Source organism: Polypterus senegalus, chromosome 12 (assembly GCF_016835505.1).
Source record: "Polypterus senegalus isolate Bchr_013 chromosome 12, ASM1683550v1, whole genome shotgun sequence".
NCBI lineage: Eukaryota > Metazoa > Chordata > Cladistia > Polypteriformes > Polypteridae > Polypterus > Polypterus senegalus.
Window position 1 is genome coordinate 101,552,518 of NC_053165.1, and position 14,499 is coordinate 101,567,016.

The 14,499-nt window shown below is 37.5% G+C and overlaps 1 protein-coding gene across 3 annotated transcripts in view; it reads right to left on the reverse strand.

The window, feature by feature from the left end:
- The window catches only part of LOC120541431 (furin-1-like), a 160,114-nt gene that overhangs the window by 43,798 nt on the left and 101,817 nt on the right, over positions 1–14,499 (reverse strand). For all 3 annotated transcript variants that reach the window (XM_039773046.1, XM_039773047.1, XM_039773048.1), the window contains exon 9: positions 5,400–5,612. In XM_039773046.1, coding sequence (XP_039628980.1) covers positions 5,400–5,612 — 213 coding nt within the window. The remainder of the gene's footprint in view (positions 1–5,399; positions 5,613–14,499) is intronic.

Here is a 14,499-nt window from a genome sequence, read left to right on the forward strand (position 1 = left end):
AATCAGTTCACTGGGAGCCAGGTTGTTTTATATGGACAGACACACTGACATAACAGGTTGTTTCACGTTTTATACAAATTCACCTAAAAAGTGGTTCTACTCTTTAAGCTGCCAAGAATAAGGTTCATCACCAGAAACACAATGCTAAGATTAATCTTTTGTATGAAACCAGTTCTCTGCTAAATTTTCATTTGAGAGGATAAATGCTTGTCCCAGAGGTGAGGCAGAAGAGATTTCCTAGAAAGAAGCTGCCTCAGTCCTGTACAATAAACCATAACCATATGTACTAGATAGATAGATAGATAGATACTTTATTAATCCCAAGGGGAAATTCATAATAATAATCCAGCAGCAGTATACCGATACAAAGAAACAACATTAAATAGTAATAAAAATGAAAAAGCAGACAACTTTAAATGTTATCATTTACTCTCCCCGGTGGAATTGAAGAGTCGCATAGTGTTCAGCTATCCATTCTAAGCATTTATATTAATTTTGCTATTTTCATAATCAGACATTCCAAATTAACTTTAAAATTTGAAGATTATCATGATTGAAATAATTTATTTCTTTAGAAACATACAGTAATACAACTCGTACACAAAACAAACAGAACAACAGAAGACTGCTTCATTTCATGTATTTCTTTCAAAAATACACTTGAAAATGAATCAAAGGTTTGCATAACGGTTTTGTGTAAAACAGCCAACATATAAATAGGAGAGACAAAAACTGGAAGCAACCACCAGTTCACCACATGGTAAACTTACGGAAGGCAACTCTAAAGAATCTAACACACCTAAACCTGTACATATATGGCATGTGGGAAGAAATGTTTAGTTGCATATCCTGCCAGTAGCTGTCTGATTCACTGCAAACAAAGCACTTAGCTTTTAGCGAAACTATCAAGGATAGGGTAACCAATGTGGTGATGTGATTAAGATAGATTCAGTCCTTAATCATATAAAAATCTAGTTAGGCATTTTATACAATTCAAGACTACATGTCAGATTGTGGGAAATAAATGTAAACATTACAGAAAAAAAAATGGAGTCAACTATGAAATCAATGAAAACAAATAAGAGTAGAGAATGTGTAAATTAATTGTAACTTTTTAGTTGAACTATGTAATCAACCCCTGAAATGGTAAACTAAGCCAACATTAAAGCCAATGCCATATTACTTCTAGTTGCAGTGCATGTCAGATTTTCCAACAACAGTTGCTGATCTCATCGTCAGACCATGTCAATTTATGCAACTGGAAACTGTAGCCAATGTCACATTTAATGACCGAGTACTGACCTCCTAGCACAGTGGCAATGGCAGAGAAAATAGGATGGTTATTGTGAGACAGAATTGAGTCAGCCTCGTTTCTAACCTGTTTGTAATATGGCGACAGAGGTCAGCTACAAACTAATAATTTTACAGATTGACTATTTAACAACACTGTTAAAACTATTTGTTTAATGCCAAGGTGGTAAAACCAACATATAAAAGCAAATGTAACACCACATACAATCAAGAATTTTTATAAAAAGTCTGTTATGGTTTTGTCCACTTAAAACTATTGAGTTTGCCAAGAAAAAGCAGCCTGCCTGGGCCTTCTAATAAATGAATTCTATGTTAAGATCAATGTTTAGCCTGCTATTTATTTTTCTCTCCAGCCGTCTAGAGTTTTTTTTTGTTTGTTTGTTTTTTCTGTCCTCCCTGGCCATCGGACCTTACTCTTTTTCTGTGTTAACTAAAGTGGTCTTATTTTAATTTATTTTGTCCTTTTATTTTTCTTCATTATATAAAGCACTTTGAGCTACTTTTTTGTATGAAAATGTGCTATATAAATAAATGTTGTTGCTATTGCCTGTTACACATATTTATAGAGTGACCACCCACCAGTGGACTCCTGCTCCCTAACACCCAACACAAGCAGACACAAGCACAAGACATACATATACTCGTATGCCCCGAATATAACCCACTAAATTTAGGGGCAAAATAGAACTGATCAGTCAGTTTATCAACGAACCTGTGGGGCTGGATTGGGGCACTGACATCATTCTGGTCACTCCTGGCTCCTGTCTTAAGTCTGCTCTTTGGCTGACTAATATATGAAGCAAAATATTGTTTTTCAAATCTTAAACAAAGTTCACTGAATTTCTGAGCCAAACAATACTTTGTTTCAACTGCTGCAAATTTAATCTAATTACTGCGTTTAATGTGAATGCCCACATATATCTTCATGCCATTACATAATTAACCCAGGTTATCAGAGTGCAGTTCATTCTCAATTTTGTCCTTTTACTTAAGCTTTTCCCACTCAGGTTTCAGGTTTTACCTCCTTCTGTAATTCTTTATGTTCAGTTATGTTCCATGTTGAAATGCCCCGTTTGTTTTGGTTATCAGTTCTTTTACATCTCTGGTAATCCATGGCTTGTTATTAAGGTATATTTTGACCAATTTGACAGGAATTATCGCTTCCTCACAAACTTTTATGCAAGTGTCCATGAGTTCATCAATGCCAGCACAGGATTCTTTGCATTTAAAACAGCCATGCAGGAACTGAACAGAATCCCCATCCCAGACTTGTCTGTTTAGTTTCTGGCTTTTTTCTTTTAAAGAATGGTTTATAGATTCGAATAAGTTGTACACAAAGGGGGCTTTGGCTCTTGATTCATAAGTGCCTTTGATGTTCCTGTAGCACTGATTAGGCTCTTTGTTGTGACAGTCAGGCAAGTGACATATTGGTAAAAATTGTGCTGTGTTTTGTTCAGTGAACACTGATTAAAACTGCCCACAATAAAACTGGGAGAGTCGGGAGACAGCAACTCAAGCCTTCATATCACATAGGAGATACTGTTAGCAGCTTCGCTCACCATTGTACTTAGGTGAAAGCAGACAATTGTTCTGAAAATTTGTGGAAAATTTGTGGGGAAAATAAACTAGCCGCAGTGAGCCAGACAGAAGCTCCATATCCTTTGCGCACACTTTCACTAAGCATCATAATTTTACACCATTGTTAATTTATATAAAGGCAGAAATTGCCACAGTGAGACTTACTGGTAATGGGCAAGTCTATGTCCAAATGAACTGGTCACCAAATCCACAGATCTTCAGGTGGTCATCAGAATCTTTTCCATTCATCAGTTTCTGTAAATGCCATAATGCATGCATCTCTATTATCGATCTGAAAGCAGGCACATGCTTGAAGTTCATCCACTGTGTTTTGGAAAGACTGAAGAATTCCCATTATAAGAATCAGTAACAGAGGTCATTTCCTTGTAGATTTTTCAGTATTTCTCTAATACCTCCTCCTCATTTCCTGCTTTTCTGGTTATGCGACTATTATGAGAAGTTACGGATTTAAAAATAGGGCTGAAATTCTCTGAGAAATCAGGTAGTAAATACATGTGTTCAGGTGAGGTCCACTTAGACTGCTGTCTTTGTTGTGTGTAATCCATGCAGGTTGATTAAGAGAAGTAGCTCCAAGACACCCAAGTCAGATGAAAGTATATAGAAATGACCCCAAAAAAATTCTGAATCAATTTATTTTGCTGAAACACTGTTTTCGTTTAGTGTCCAAGTACAGACTGGCTAGAAATTGGGATCTGCATGAACCATCACTCATGTTTAATTGTGTGTTTTTGGACTTTCTATTTGTAATATTTATATCTTACATCCGAGCAGAATATGGTATATTTATAGCTGGAATATCATGAAATTGTATTCAGAATGTACCAAAACCAACATAAGATCTATTCCATATATTAAAAGGAACACACTGTGTGTGTAGTGGTTTATTCCAAACAAAGCCGCCACAAAAATGGCACTTCTGGTCATTTTTCAAACTGTATTAAGAAATTAAGAGGAGTATATCACAACTCTGAAATCTGTTCAAGTTGTTTCCACATTTTACCATGGTGACCTACAGTCTGGAATTGGGTTCACATGAAATTTACCACTTCTCCCAAATCTGAATGCATTATCAAGTTCTAATTATACTGATATCACAACCACATCTCTCTATTATAAAAAGAAATCCTGTCCTGGAAAGCAAAAGCAAGGCTACGATACGTGATCTTTTCAGAAGACATTTAAAAGACCCACGAGACGAAAGAGACTACACGAGCAGCAAAGAAAGTAGAGAAAAGGACAGCGGCTGTAAAGGTTTTAAAAAGATCGAAGGGCAATGCGACAGCAGCCCCACGCCCTCACCCCCCGCACAAGCGAGTGAGCAGCGTTATACGTCCTGCAAGAAAGAATTTAAAGATAAAGGGACAAGTATTGTTTTTAAGAACATCACACTAGACCAGCCAGTGAGCCATCATTTAAAACAACTCCACAGACATCTAACCCTAGCAGTTGTTAGATTGCATCTCTCAGACAAGCATCATGTGCTCCCAGCTCTTAAAACAACGACAAGAGACAAGCAAAACGTGCAGCTCGCCAGCAGCAGGAAGACAGTAGATGATGCAACGGCATATCCTTAGCGTATGTTCAGCCGCCCCTCACTTCACAACGCGAGCAGCGTTATACGTCTGGCGAGGAAGAGAATTAACGATGCACAGGGCCGAAAATTAAGGACAAGTACTGTTTTTACAAAAATTTTTAAGGTAAAAGTGAAAATAATGCATATGTAACATTTCCCAAGAAAATAATCTCTTTAAATTGTATATTGCCTGCCTAAGGTAAAGTCAGATGGAGGATCGCAGGAATCATGGGAAAGAGGTATCCTTTCATCGGATTAGCACTATTTCAGCATATGGAATGGCCAAATGGGGGAGGCAGCTGATGAATAAGGTCTCCAGGACTTAAAACAAATCATATTATGTGACATCATTTAATGTGAAATTCTAATCCGTACTTCTACAATTTTTATACTGTTCTATGTATTGTATTGTCCCCATTCTTTTTGACACCCAATGCACACCCAACCTGCTTGAACAGGGGTCTCTCTTTGAACTGCCTTTCCCAAGATTGATTTTTTCTTGGGAGTTTTTTCTTGTCTTCTTCGAGGGTCAAGGCTGGGGGGCTGTCAGGAGGCAGGGCCTGTTAAAGCCCATTGTGGCACTTGTGTGATTTTGGGCTATACAAAAAATAAATTGTATTGTATATCTGGTAGACCAAACACGGGGGTGGAGCCCCATAGTTTCTATTAAAAAATTGTCAGCTTTACTGATGTTATATTTCTCATTTTTCAAATGTTTGTTAGACAGTAAGAATGAAGCTTCATGCACTTAGATTTTGTAAATATTTTTCAGTTTTGCAAGTAATCATTGATTAAAACTTAAGCCATATAAAGAGTAACTGACAAAATTGTTTACAACACTCAGTGAAGAAGCAGTCATGTAAAATACTAATGCACCATTGAAACAAAGAAGGAACCGTGTTACATTTCAACTTACAATTTGCTTCTCATTGACATTTCCACTGCTGTAAGTCGTAGCAAGAGTTGATGAGCATGCTTCGCTATACCAAGGAACATTACCAAACTGAGTGGTGCTGCTTATTGAGAGGGTGTAGATGCTGTTGGTATATCCATCACAGTTACAACTGTCATGCTCCCTTCCGCCATTACCTGATGCCCACACGAAAATAGAACCTAGTCCTCCACGGCCCTGGAAAAGAACAGAATTCATGTTATACAACCCAATGTTATATTTGCACTCAAAAATATTGACAATAAACAATACTTAATTTTATTAAACACAAATCATATGCCAAATCTACCAATAGACAATATTAAAGTGTTAAACTGTTTGTCCAAAACTTAAAAATTAAGCAGCTAATAATGAATCACTCAATAAGTATGGTCTGCACAAAATGGGATTAAGATACTGTAATTTACACAAAACTATGAAAGTTTAAGCTTAATGCCTCCTAAATTAACAGACATGTTTAGATGTTTAGTATCCTTGATGCAGCTTTGCAAAGAACATAACCAATCCATAACATAAAATTAGAACAATGTTTACAAGCTACATTTAGATTGGGGTAAAACCTAGAGCAGCAAGTGTGAGGGTCAAAAGAAATATGAATCCATTGCACTCTGACCAATTCTAAAATATTTTGTAGTACTGAATGTGATTATGAATCATTCAGCCAGAAGAAAAATTAAAGTCTTGAACATGTTATGTGTATAGTGAATGAGTACACATCACCTTCTGGTATGTAGCTCTTTTTAGCTGAGAAAAGAAACTGATAAAAGAAGAAAAAAAAACCTTTAAAAAGTGAATAACAAACAAAGAAAACTATATTGTCTTCTAACGTGTAATGAATTAGTCTGAAACTGAATCTAAAAGGAGCAGGTAAAGCTATGATATTCTGCATAGATATTTGAGGAAACCTCTCCCACACAACATTTTTACTGTGGATATTTAGCATTTTAATTCTTCTAGTAAAGCTTTCTATGATCTAAGAGGATACCGACCCTTAAAAGCCTTAATATCAGTAGCGGGTAGATATGTAAAATTACATGCTCAGACGAACCTGAAAAGTAGACACACACTGATGAGTCATCACTACAGGAGCATAAGAGAGTAGAGCAACATGCACAACTCTCAAAGATGCTAGCACAGTTGAGACACAGACCTCATCAAAGCACTTAACATATCACCCTCAACATTAACGGAGTATACTACTTTTTAACACTAGAATCCCTGAAGCCTATGGAAAAAAAAAAAAGTCATAATCCCGGGCCACCTTAAATTACTTTGCACCTCTCCATCAGCGTTTTTGTTTTGCAAATGTGTCAATTGGCACAAGTAGCCTGCTATCTTATCCCCTTTGACACAGCTAAAGTTCTCCAAGCTCAAGTCTGTTTATCTGGGTGTGAGGTGCCTTGAATTGTAAACGGTAAACAATACATTGTTATTTGGAATACATACATTTCATGTGTGTTCCATGTCTATAACTATCTGGATAAATGTAGGTTGATGGGAAATGCGAGGCAAGAAATGTTGAACACACAGCTAAAACAGATTTAATGTTATAGTAAAAGTTAATGTGAAAACTGAAGTCCAAATATCAAATAAACACTTTCAAAAAAGGTATAACAAAACAAGTGTGTCTTTATTTAAGAATACAACCAAAAAAAGAAGAAATTATTCAATTTACATGTTGCTGTCAGTATGCAAAAACCAAAGTCCATTTATCAATTTCATGGGTGGGTTAGAGGTAAGAATGACTGCCTCTAAATCAAGAGGTTATGGGTTCAATCCTGGGTCTTACCCGCATTTTCCATTTTGAGTATTGAGCTGCTATTATTATTACTATTATATAATGAAAACACACATTTGATTTGAGTCTGTAAAACCCACTATTAATTTGTGCTACTTGTGAAAGTTTTTTTTTTTTTTTTTAAACTCAGTGTTATTCTCTCAGACATGTTCAGGTAATACTACAAACTTGCCTCTCCCTCTTGGAGATGATATTTCCTCAATTTAACCCTCCCCTACCACCCCCGCTCCAGTTTAAAGATACATAAACAATTCAGACATGATTAAAGTGCACATTGCACAGTTTAATTGAAATGTAGCCAATTGTATCAAAAATGTTGTAAGGCGCCTTGGATAAAGGCATCAGCTGAATAAGTAAATGTAAATTAAGGGTATTTCCATACACTTCAGTCACACCAAGTAGAAATTACACTTTTTATACAGTCCCCACATATTTAAATATACAAGATTAAATATATTTAAGATAGTTGTATATTATCTAGCCTGTAGCTTCAAAGTTTTATATTAAAAAGAGTAATATACTAAATTCAGGCACTTCTAAGCAACTGCACACAAGACAGCAGCAGAAACTATTGCCAAAACTAATTCACAGGTTTGTTAATATGGTACATAGTGGGAGGCAAGTGGCAGCAGTGTCTATTTTCAACCTGGGTGGATGAAGCAATTTGGTTTTGTTGCAAAAAGGGACCAAGATGTATTTTTTCACAACACAAAGTATGTGTGTCCTATAGATCAAGTGTGAGGTGACACTTCAAAATCAAGCATGAAAAACTTTAAGGATGAGCCAGAGCAGAATTTATCAGGACAGAAGTGACAAAATATCAGAAGCAAAAGTAGTGTGTTACAAACTCTATGCAAAGCTTAAAATAAATAAATAAATAAAAATACTAAAAAAGGGAAAGACCCAACTCCTGTGACTAAGGGACACCTTTCTAACACTGGACTGTACATTTTGCAGCTAAATGCCTCAGTAGTCTTCTGATCTCATTGTGTCACATACAGTTTCAAGGTACCCAGTGCCAGCAGCACAAGCCTACAATATCACTGAGCCTCCTCCTACAGATATTAAAGCTTTGTTTTGATTTCTGTGAACAACAACTTGGTGTGATTTAACATGTTTTGGTTTATCTGTCCAGAGGGTATTCACATAGAAAAACTCTGGCTTGCTAACAAGAAATTTGGCAAACATGCTCTTTAAATTGTTTTTCTTTTTGGGTGTTCTACACAGAGCCTAATTTAATTCAGACTGCAACGGAGAGTGTAACTTAAAACTACTGGTTGAGCTTAAAGGTCAGCTTCAATCTTTTATCTTGTTTTCTGTGGATCTTCATCCACCGTTCAAATAATCTCTCCCTTCAATCATGGATCATTTTCTTCTTGCAGTCATGCTATGGAATGATTGCTACAGTCCCATAGGCCTTAAACTTCTTGATAATATTGGCAATAGTGGTCACATTGGAGATGGTCTTGAAATCTTTATGTAGATCATGCTTTGCTTGGCTATTATCTTTCTCTCTCTTCACACACAACTCTGTGCTTTTCAATGTTTAATGTGATACACAAAATGATACAAAACAGCAGAGTATTTCTTTCCATTTAAACTTGTTGAATGAAAGACTGAAGACACCTGTGATACCAATTAAAAGATTAGTTTGCTTTAACTATCACTACAATTATTGCTTATAACTTCTACTAAGTTCAAATAACATTGAAGGTCATTTTGATGTCTATGTAGAATAAGAAAGAAGTTTGTTCATTTCAGTGCTTTCTTTTCATTCACTGCAAATCAAAGACAGGACTGTATGAAACATCTTTTAAATTCAATGTTTTAGGAAGAATGGTGCATTATTTCAATAAAAAGCAAGGGTTCCAATATTTTTTTTTAAAAGAATGTGTTGCAACAGACAATGCCTGAGGCCTATCACAAAGCATGTAGGCTTGGCAAAATGCAAGCATAACATCACAAAGCACTGTGCGAATATGCCTGTCCCCACGAAGAAGCTATGTTGTAAATGTGTTTGGGAAACATGCTGTGCAACGAGGATATCCCAGTAAGTGAAACGGAGGAGGAAAATAGATTAACTGCTTAGGAGAAGATAATAACAACAAAGAAAGAGCTCACGTTATCAAAAGTTTGGAAGTGGTTCGGCTACCACAATTCAGAGCAAGCACAAATAAAGCCAGTATACAAGATATGCTGCCGATAGGTCCCAGAAAAGACTAATGCAACAAACCTAGTCCACACCTTTCAAAAAACATCTAATCGAACATGCTGAATGTCAAAAACAACCCTCGATCACGATGCTGTTCCTAAACAGCAGTCAATTGTATTATTTGCCACTATGAACACGTAGTTGAAAACCAAAAAGGCCACAGGACATCACAAATGCAGTCACTTTATGCAAAGGACATGTCAGTGAGTGCTGTAGAAAAAGAAGGTTTCAAGGTATTTTTGAAAGTAAAATCGACCAGAGGTTTAAAATCCCTAGCCGAAAACATTTTTCTCAGACAGTGCTTCTGCAGCTTTGTGATGAATATTGAACAAAGTTTGATGCTGCATTAAAAGATGAGATACTTTTCCACTAAGACAGACATATGGTCAAGTCAGACACTGGAGCCTTACACAAGTATTACTATTCACTACATTGACACGGAATGGAATTTGTAGAGCAAAAGTCTGCTAACTGCATATTTCATCACAGATCACACGGCAGAAACTATTGCAATGGTGCTCGAGGATGCCCTGTTATCCGGGGGGAGGGTTGCTTACTTAATTACTGCTGTGAAAATGCTTTGTATTGGGCGGTTTAGATTACATTTTCAGTATTAACATTACAAAATACTATAACTCAGTGTGTGTGGTATATATATATATATATATATATATATATATATATATATATATATATATATATATATATATATATATATATATATATATATATATACACATCTATACTAATAAAAGGCAAAGCCCTCACTGACTGACTGACTCATCACTAATTCTCCAACTTCCCGTGTAGGTAAAAGTTGGGCAGGTTTCATTTCGAAATTCTACGCGTAGTGGTCATAACTGGAAGGTATATTTCTCCATATACTGTAATGGAGTTGAGCTTGAAAGCCGTGGGGGGCGGAGTTTTGTGTGATATCATCACGCCTCCCACGTAATCACGTGAACTGACCGTCAACGCAGTACGTAGAAAACCAGGAAGAGCTCCAAAAAGCGCTGAAGAAAACATGCATTATATAATTGAGAAGGCAGCGAAACAATAAGCGAGCGAGTGACATATACATCCATATTCATGAGTGCTGCTACTTCGGAAACAAAGCACGGTGTAAACCTAAAGTTTAAATTAAGTTCATAGACAGGCTGCCGCTGGCGTTTGTCATGCCCACGGGTAATGTGGGATACAAGTTTAATGAGAGGACGCAGGATATAAATGAGAGTTTTGATCACTTTGTAACTAAGTTAAAATTGCAGGTAAAGGGCTGTACTTATGCAAATTCCGAGAGACTGTGTTTGTAGGGGATTGACAGTTAAGGCAGGTGGGGGAGTCACATCATCATCTCCCCTCCCATTCACTTCATTTTGCTCTGAGCTGAGCTCCACAGCTAACGTCGTCTTATAGAAGTGACATTGTGACGCTGCTACCAAATACTCACAGAAAAATCCACAAGTTAATACACACGCTCTCTGTAGAGTTTCTCCACACTGAATCCTTAAGGCACTACTTACAAAAGGTTACATTGACAATCGTGTTACGTTATTTTTAAAATTTTTCCTTTTCTTAGCACAAGCACAGCTGAGAAGCTTCGAGACATGTGCTCCATAACGCGTTAAAAATAATGCATTTAATCACACTTTCAATTCCAAGCAAAGGGGAACTTCTGTCAATGCATGATTTCCTGGTACACCGATTACATTGATCAGCGCTTCCCGATTCATTTTACCCTCGCACCCCCTTGGTTTGAGAAGAAGTATGAAAAAATTAGGTTAACTCAGAAAAACAGATCACCAATTGAATCTTTATGAATAATCGATTCGCCATCAATAATTGTTTTGGTAAAGCCATACTCAGTGTAATCCTTTTTCCATTTTATAAATTTTTCAGCCACTAGACACGATTAAATGAACGGTAAAAAAGTAAGAGCGAAGCGAGGGTGACTTATTCAGGCAGGCAGGCGACAGCTCAATAGCTTGAATTTGGATATAAGTAGATTCTATTTAGTCCCCAGAAATATCTTTGGTAGGAATGGAAGTTGAATTTAGTCTTTAAATTTCTATGGTAAAGAAAAAGATATGCAGTAATGACTAAATCTAACTATATAAAGTCAATACTTGTATATATAAAGTCATTCCCGAATTATATAATCAAGGTTTGACTTTATATAAGTCACTGTCGGAATAAAGTCAAAAATTCAATATATAAATTCAGCGTCGGAATATACAAAGTCAGCGCTGGAATATCCATCCATTTCCCAACTCGTTGAATCCGACCACAGGGTCACGGGGGTCTGCTGGAGCCAATCCCAGCCAACATGGGCGCAAGGCAGGAACGAATCCTGGGCAGGGCACATGCATCATTTTCAAAACATTAACCGAACAGCGTTTTTTTAATTTATTTTTCTGAATACGTTTTTGTTAACTTACTTCAGTTCAAGGTCGTTTCAATCAATATATTTTGACTTTGACTTTATATATTCAGGAATGAGTTTATAAATTCCGATGCTGACTTTATACATTCAGGTTTTGACTTTACATATATTCCAGCGCTGACTTTATGTATTCAGGTTTTGACTTTATACAGTGGTGTGAAAAACTATTTGCCCCCTTCCTGATTTCTTATTCTTTTGCATGTTTGTCACACAAAATGTTTCTGATCATCAAACACCTTTAACCATTAGTCAAATATAAACACAAGTAAACACAAAATGCAGTTTTTAAATGATGGTTTTTTTTATTTAGGGAGAAAAAAAATCCAAACCTACATGGCCATGTGTGAAAAAGTAATTGCCCCCTTGTTAAAAAATAACCCGAGTTCAATTTCCGTAGCCACCCCCAGGCCTGATTACTGCCACACCTGTTTCAATCAAGAAATCACTTAAATAGGAGCTGCCTGACACAGAGAAGTAGACCAAAAGCACCTCAAAAGCTAGACATCATGCCAAGATCCAAAGAAATTCAGGAACAAATGAGAACAGAAGTAATTGAGATCTATCAGTCTGGTAAAGGTTACAAAGCCATTTCTAAAGCTTTGGGACTCCAGCGAACCACAGTGAGAGCCATTATCCACAAATGGCAAACACATGGAACAGTGGTGAACCTTCCCAGGAGTGGCCGGCCGACCAAAATCACCCCAAGAGCGCAGAGACGACTCATCCGAGAGGTCACAAAAGACCCCAGGACGTCGTCTAAAGAACTGCAGGCCTCACTTGCCTCAATTAAGGTCAGTGCTCACGACTCCACCATAAGAAAGAGACTGGGCAAAAACGGCCTGCATGGCAGATTTCCAAGACGCAAACCACTGTTAGCAAAATTGAGACAAGCCCTAATGTTCTTTTTGCTTAAGAAACATCTCAATGATTGCCAAGACCTTTGGGAAAATACCTTGTGGACTGATGAGACAAAAGTTGAACATTTTGGAAGGCAAATGTCCCGTTACATCTGGCGTAAAAGGAACACAGCATTTCAGAAAAGAACATCATACCAACAGTAAAATATGGTGGTGGTAGTGTGATGGTCTGGGGTTGTTTTGCTGCTTCAGGACCTGGAAGGCTTGCTGTGATAGATGGAACCATGAATTCTACGGTCTACCAAAAAATCCTGAAGGAGAATGTCCGGCCATCTCTTCGTCAACTCAAGCTGAAGTGATCTTGGGTGCTGCAACAGGACAATGACCCAAAACACACCAGCAAATCCACCTCTGAATGGCTGAAGAAAAACAAAATGAAGACTTTGGAGTGGCCTAGTCAAAGTCCTGACCTGAATCCAATTGAGATGCTATGGCATGACCTTAAAAAGGCGGTTCATGCTAGAAAACCCTCAAATAAAGCTGAATTACAACAAATCTGCAAAGATGAGTGGGCCAAAATTCCTCCAGAGCGCTTTAAAAGACTGACTGCAAGTTATCGCAAATGTTTGATTGCAGTTATTGCTGCTAAGGGTGGCCCAACCAGTTATTAGGTTCAGGGGGTAATTACTTTTTCACACAGGGCCATGTAGGTTTGGATTTTTTTTTCTCCCTAAATAATAAAAACCATCATTTAAAAACTGCATTTTGTGTTTACTTGTGTTATATTTGACTAATGGTTAAATGTGTTTGATGATCAGAAACATTGTGTGACAAACATGCAAAAAGGGGGGCAAATAGTTTTTCACACCACTGTATATTCCAGCGATGACTTTATATATTCAGCTTTTGACTTTATATATTCAGAAATAAGTTTGACTTTATATAAACCGACGCTGACTTTATATATTCAAGTTTTGACTTTATATATTCGGGAATGACTTTATATATTAAAGTTTTCACTTTATATATTCTGATGCCGGCTGCCCCATTTGTTATAGGTGGGCGGCTGATAATGCTGCAAGCGGTGACCCAGTTGCGTCTGAACGGAGGCCATTGAGGGTGAACAGGGCGGCGGGGGGTAGCATTGTAGTGTGCCTCAGATGGCTGTGTGTTGAATGGGGGAGGTGGTGTTGCAGACGCAGGCAGCATGCTGTAGTGGAGGTGACTGTGAGGTGGGCTGGTGATGAACCGTCCGTCGCTGCCCCGATTCATTCTCAATAGCAAGCCTGCTTGTACTGTTACACACATAGCAGGAAGTTGTCTCTTGTCCGTACAGTGTGGCTCAGATCTAATTATGCAGATCCAGATCATCTGGATTACTGATTTATGCAGGGACGATTCCAGTTCGGCGCGAAGACGATTCTTCATGTCTTCAGTTCGCACACTTCTTGATGGTCCGGGATTTATTCGGGAGATTTTCTATGTAATAAACTGAATAAGTTATAGCGTAATGAAAACTGCAAAATTATATCTGGCCCACCCTATACATCAGACGTGCTGAGGACGGGTGCCTTCCTGCTGCGATAGCTGTACAGTGCTGTGCAGAAGAGCTCATCTTAACCTTTTATCTTCACCTTCAAGAATGTCTCTGAAACACAAATCTGATGCAAGTGCTGGTGATACAGTAAAGGAGAAAAACCATCATCACTGAAAATAAAGTAGGAATAATAAAAAGGTCAGAAAGAGGTGAAACT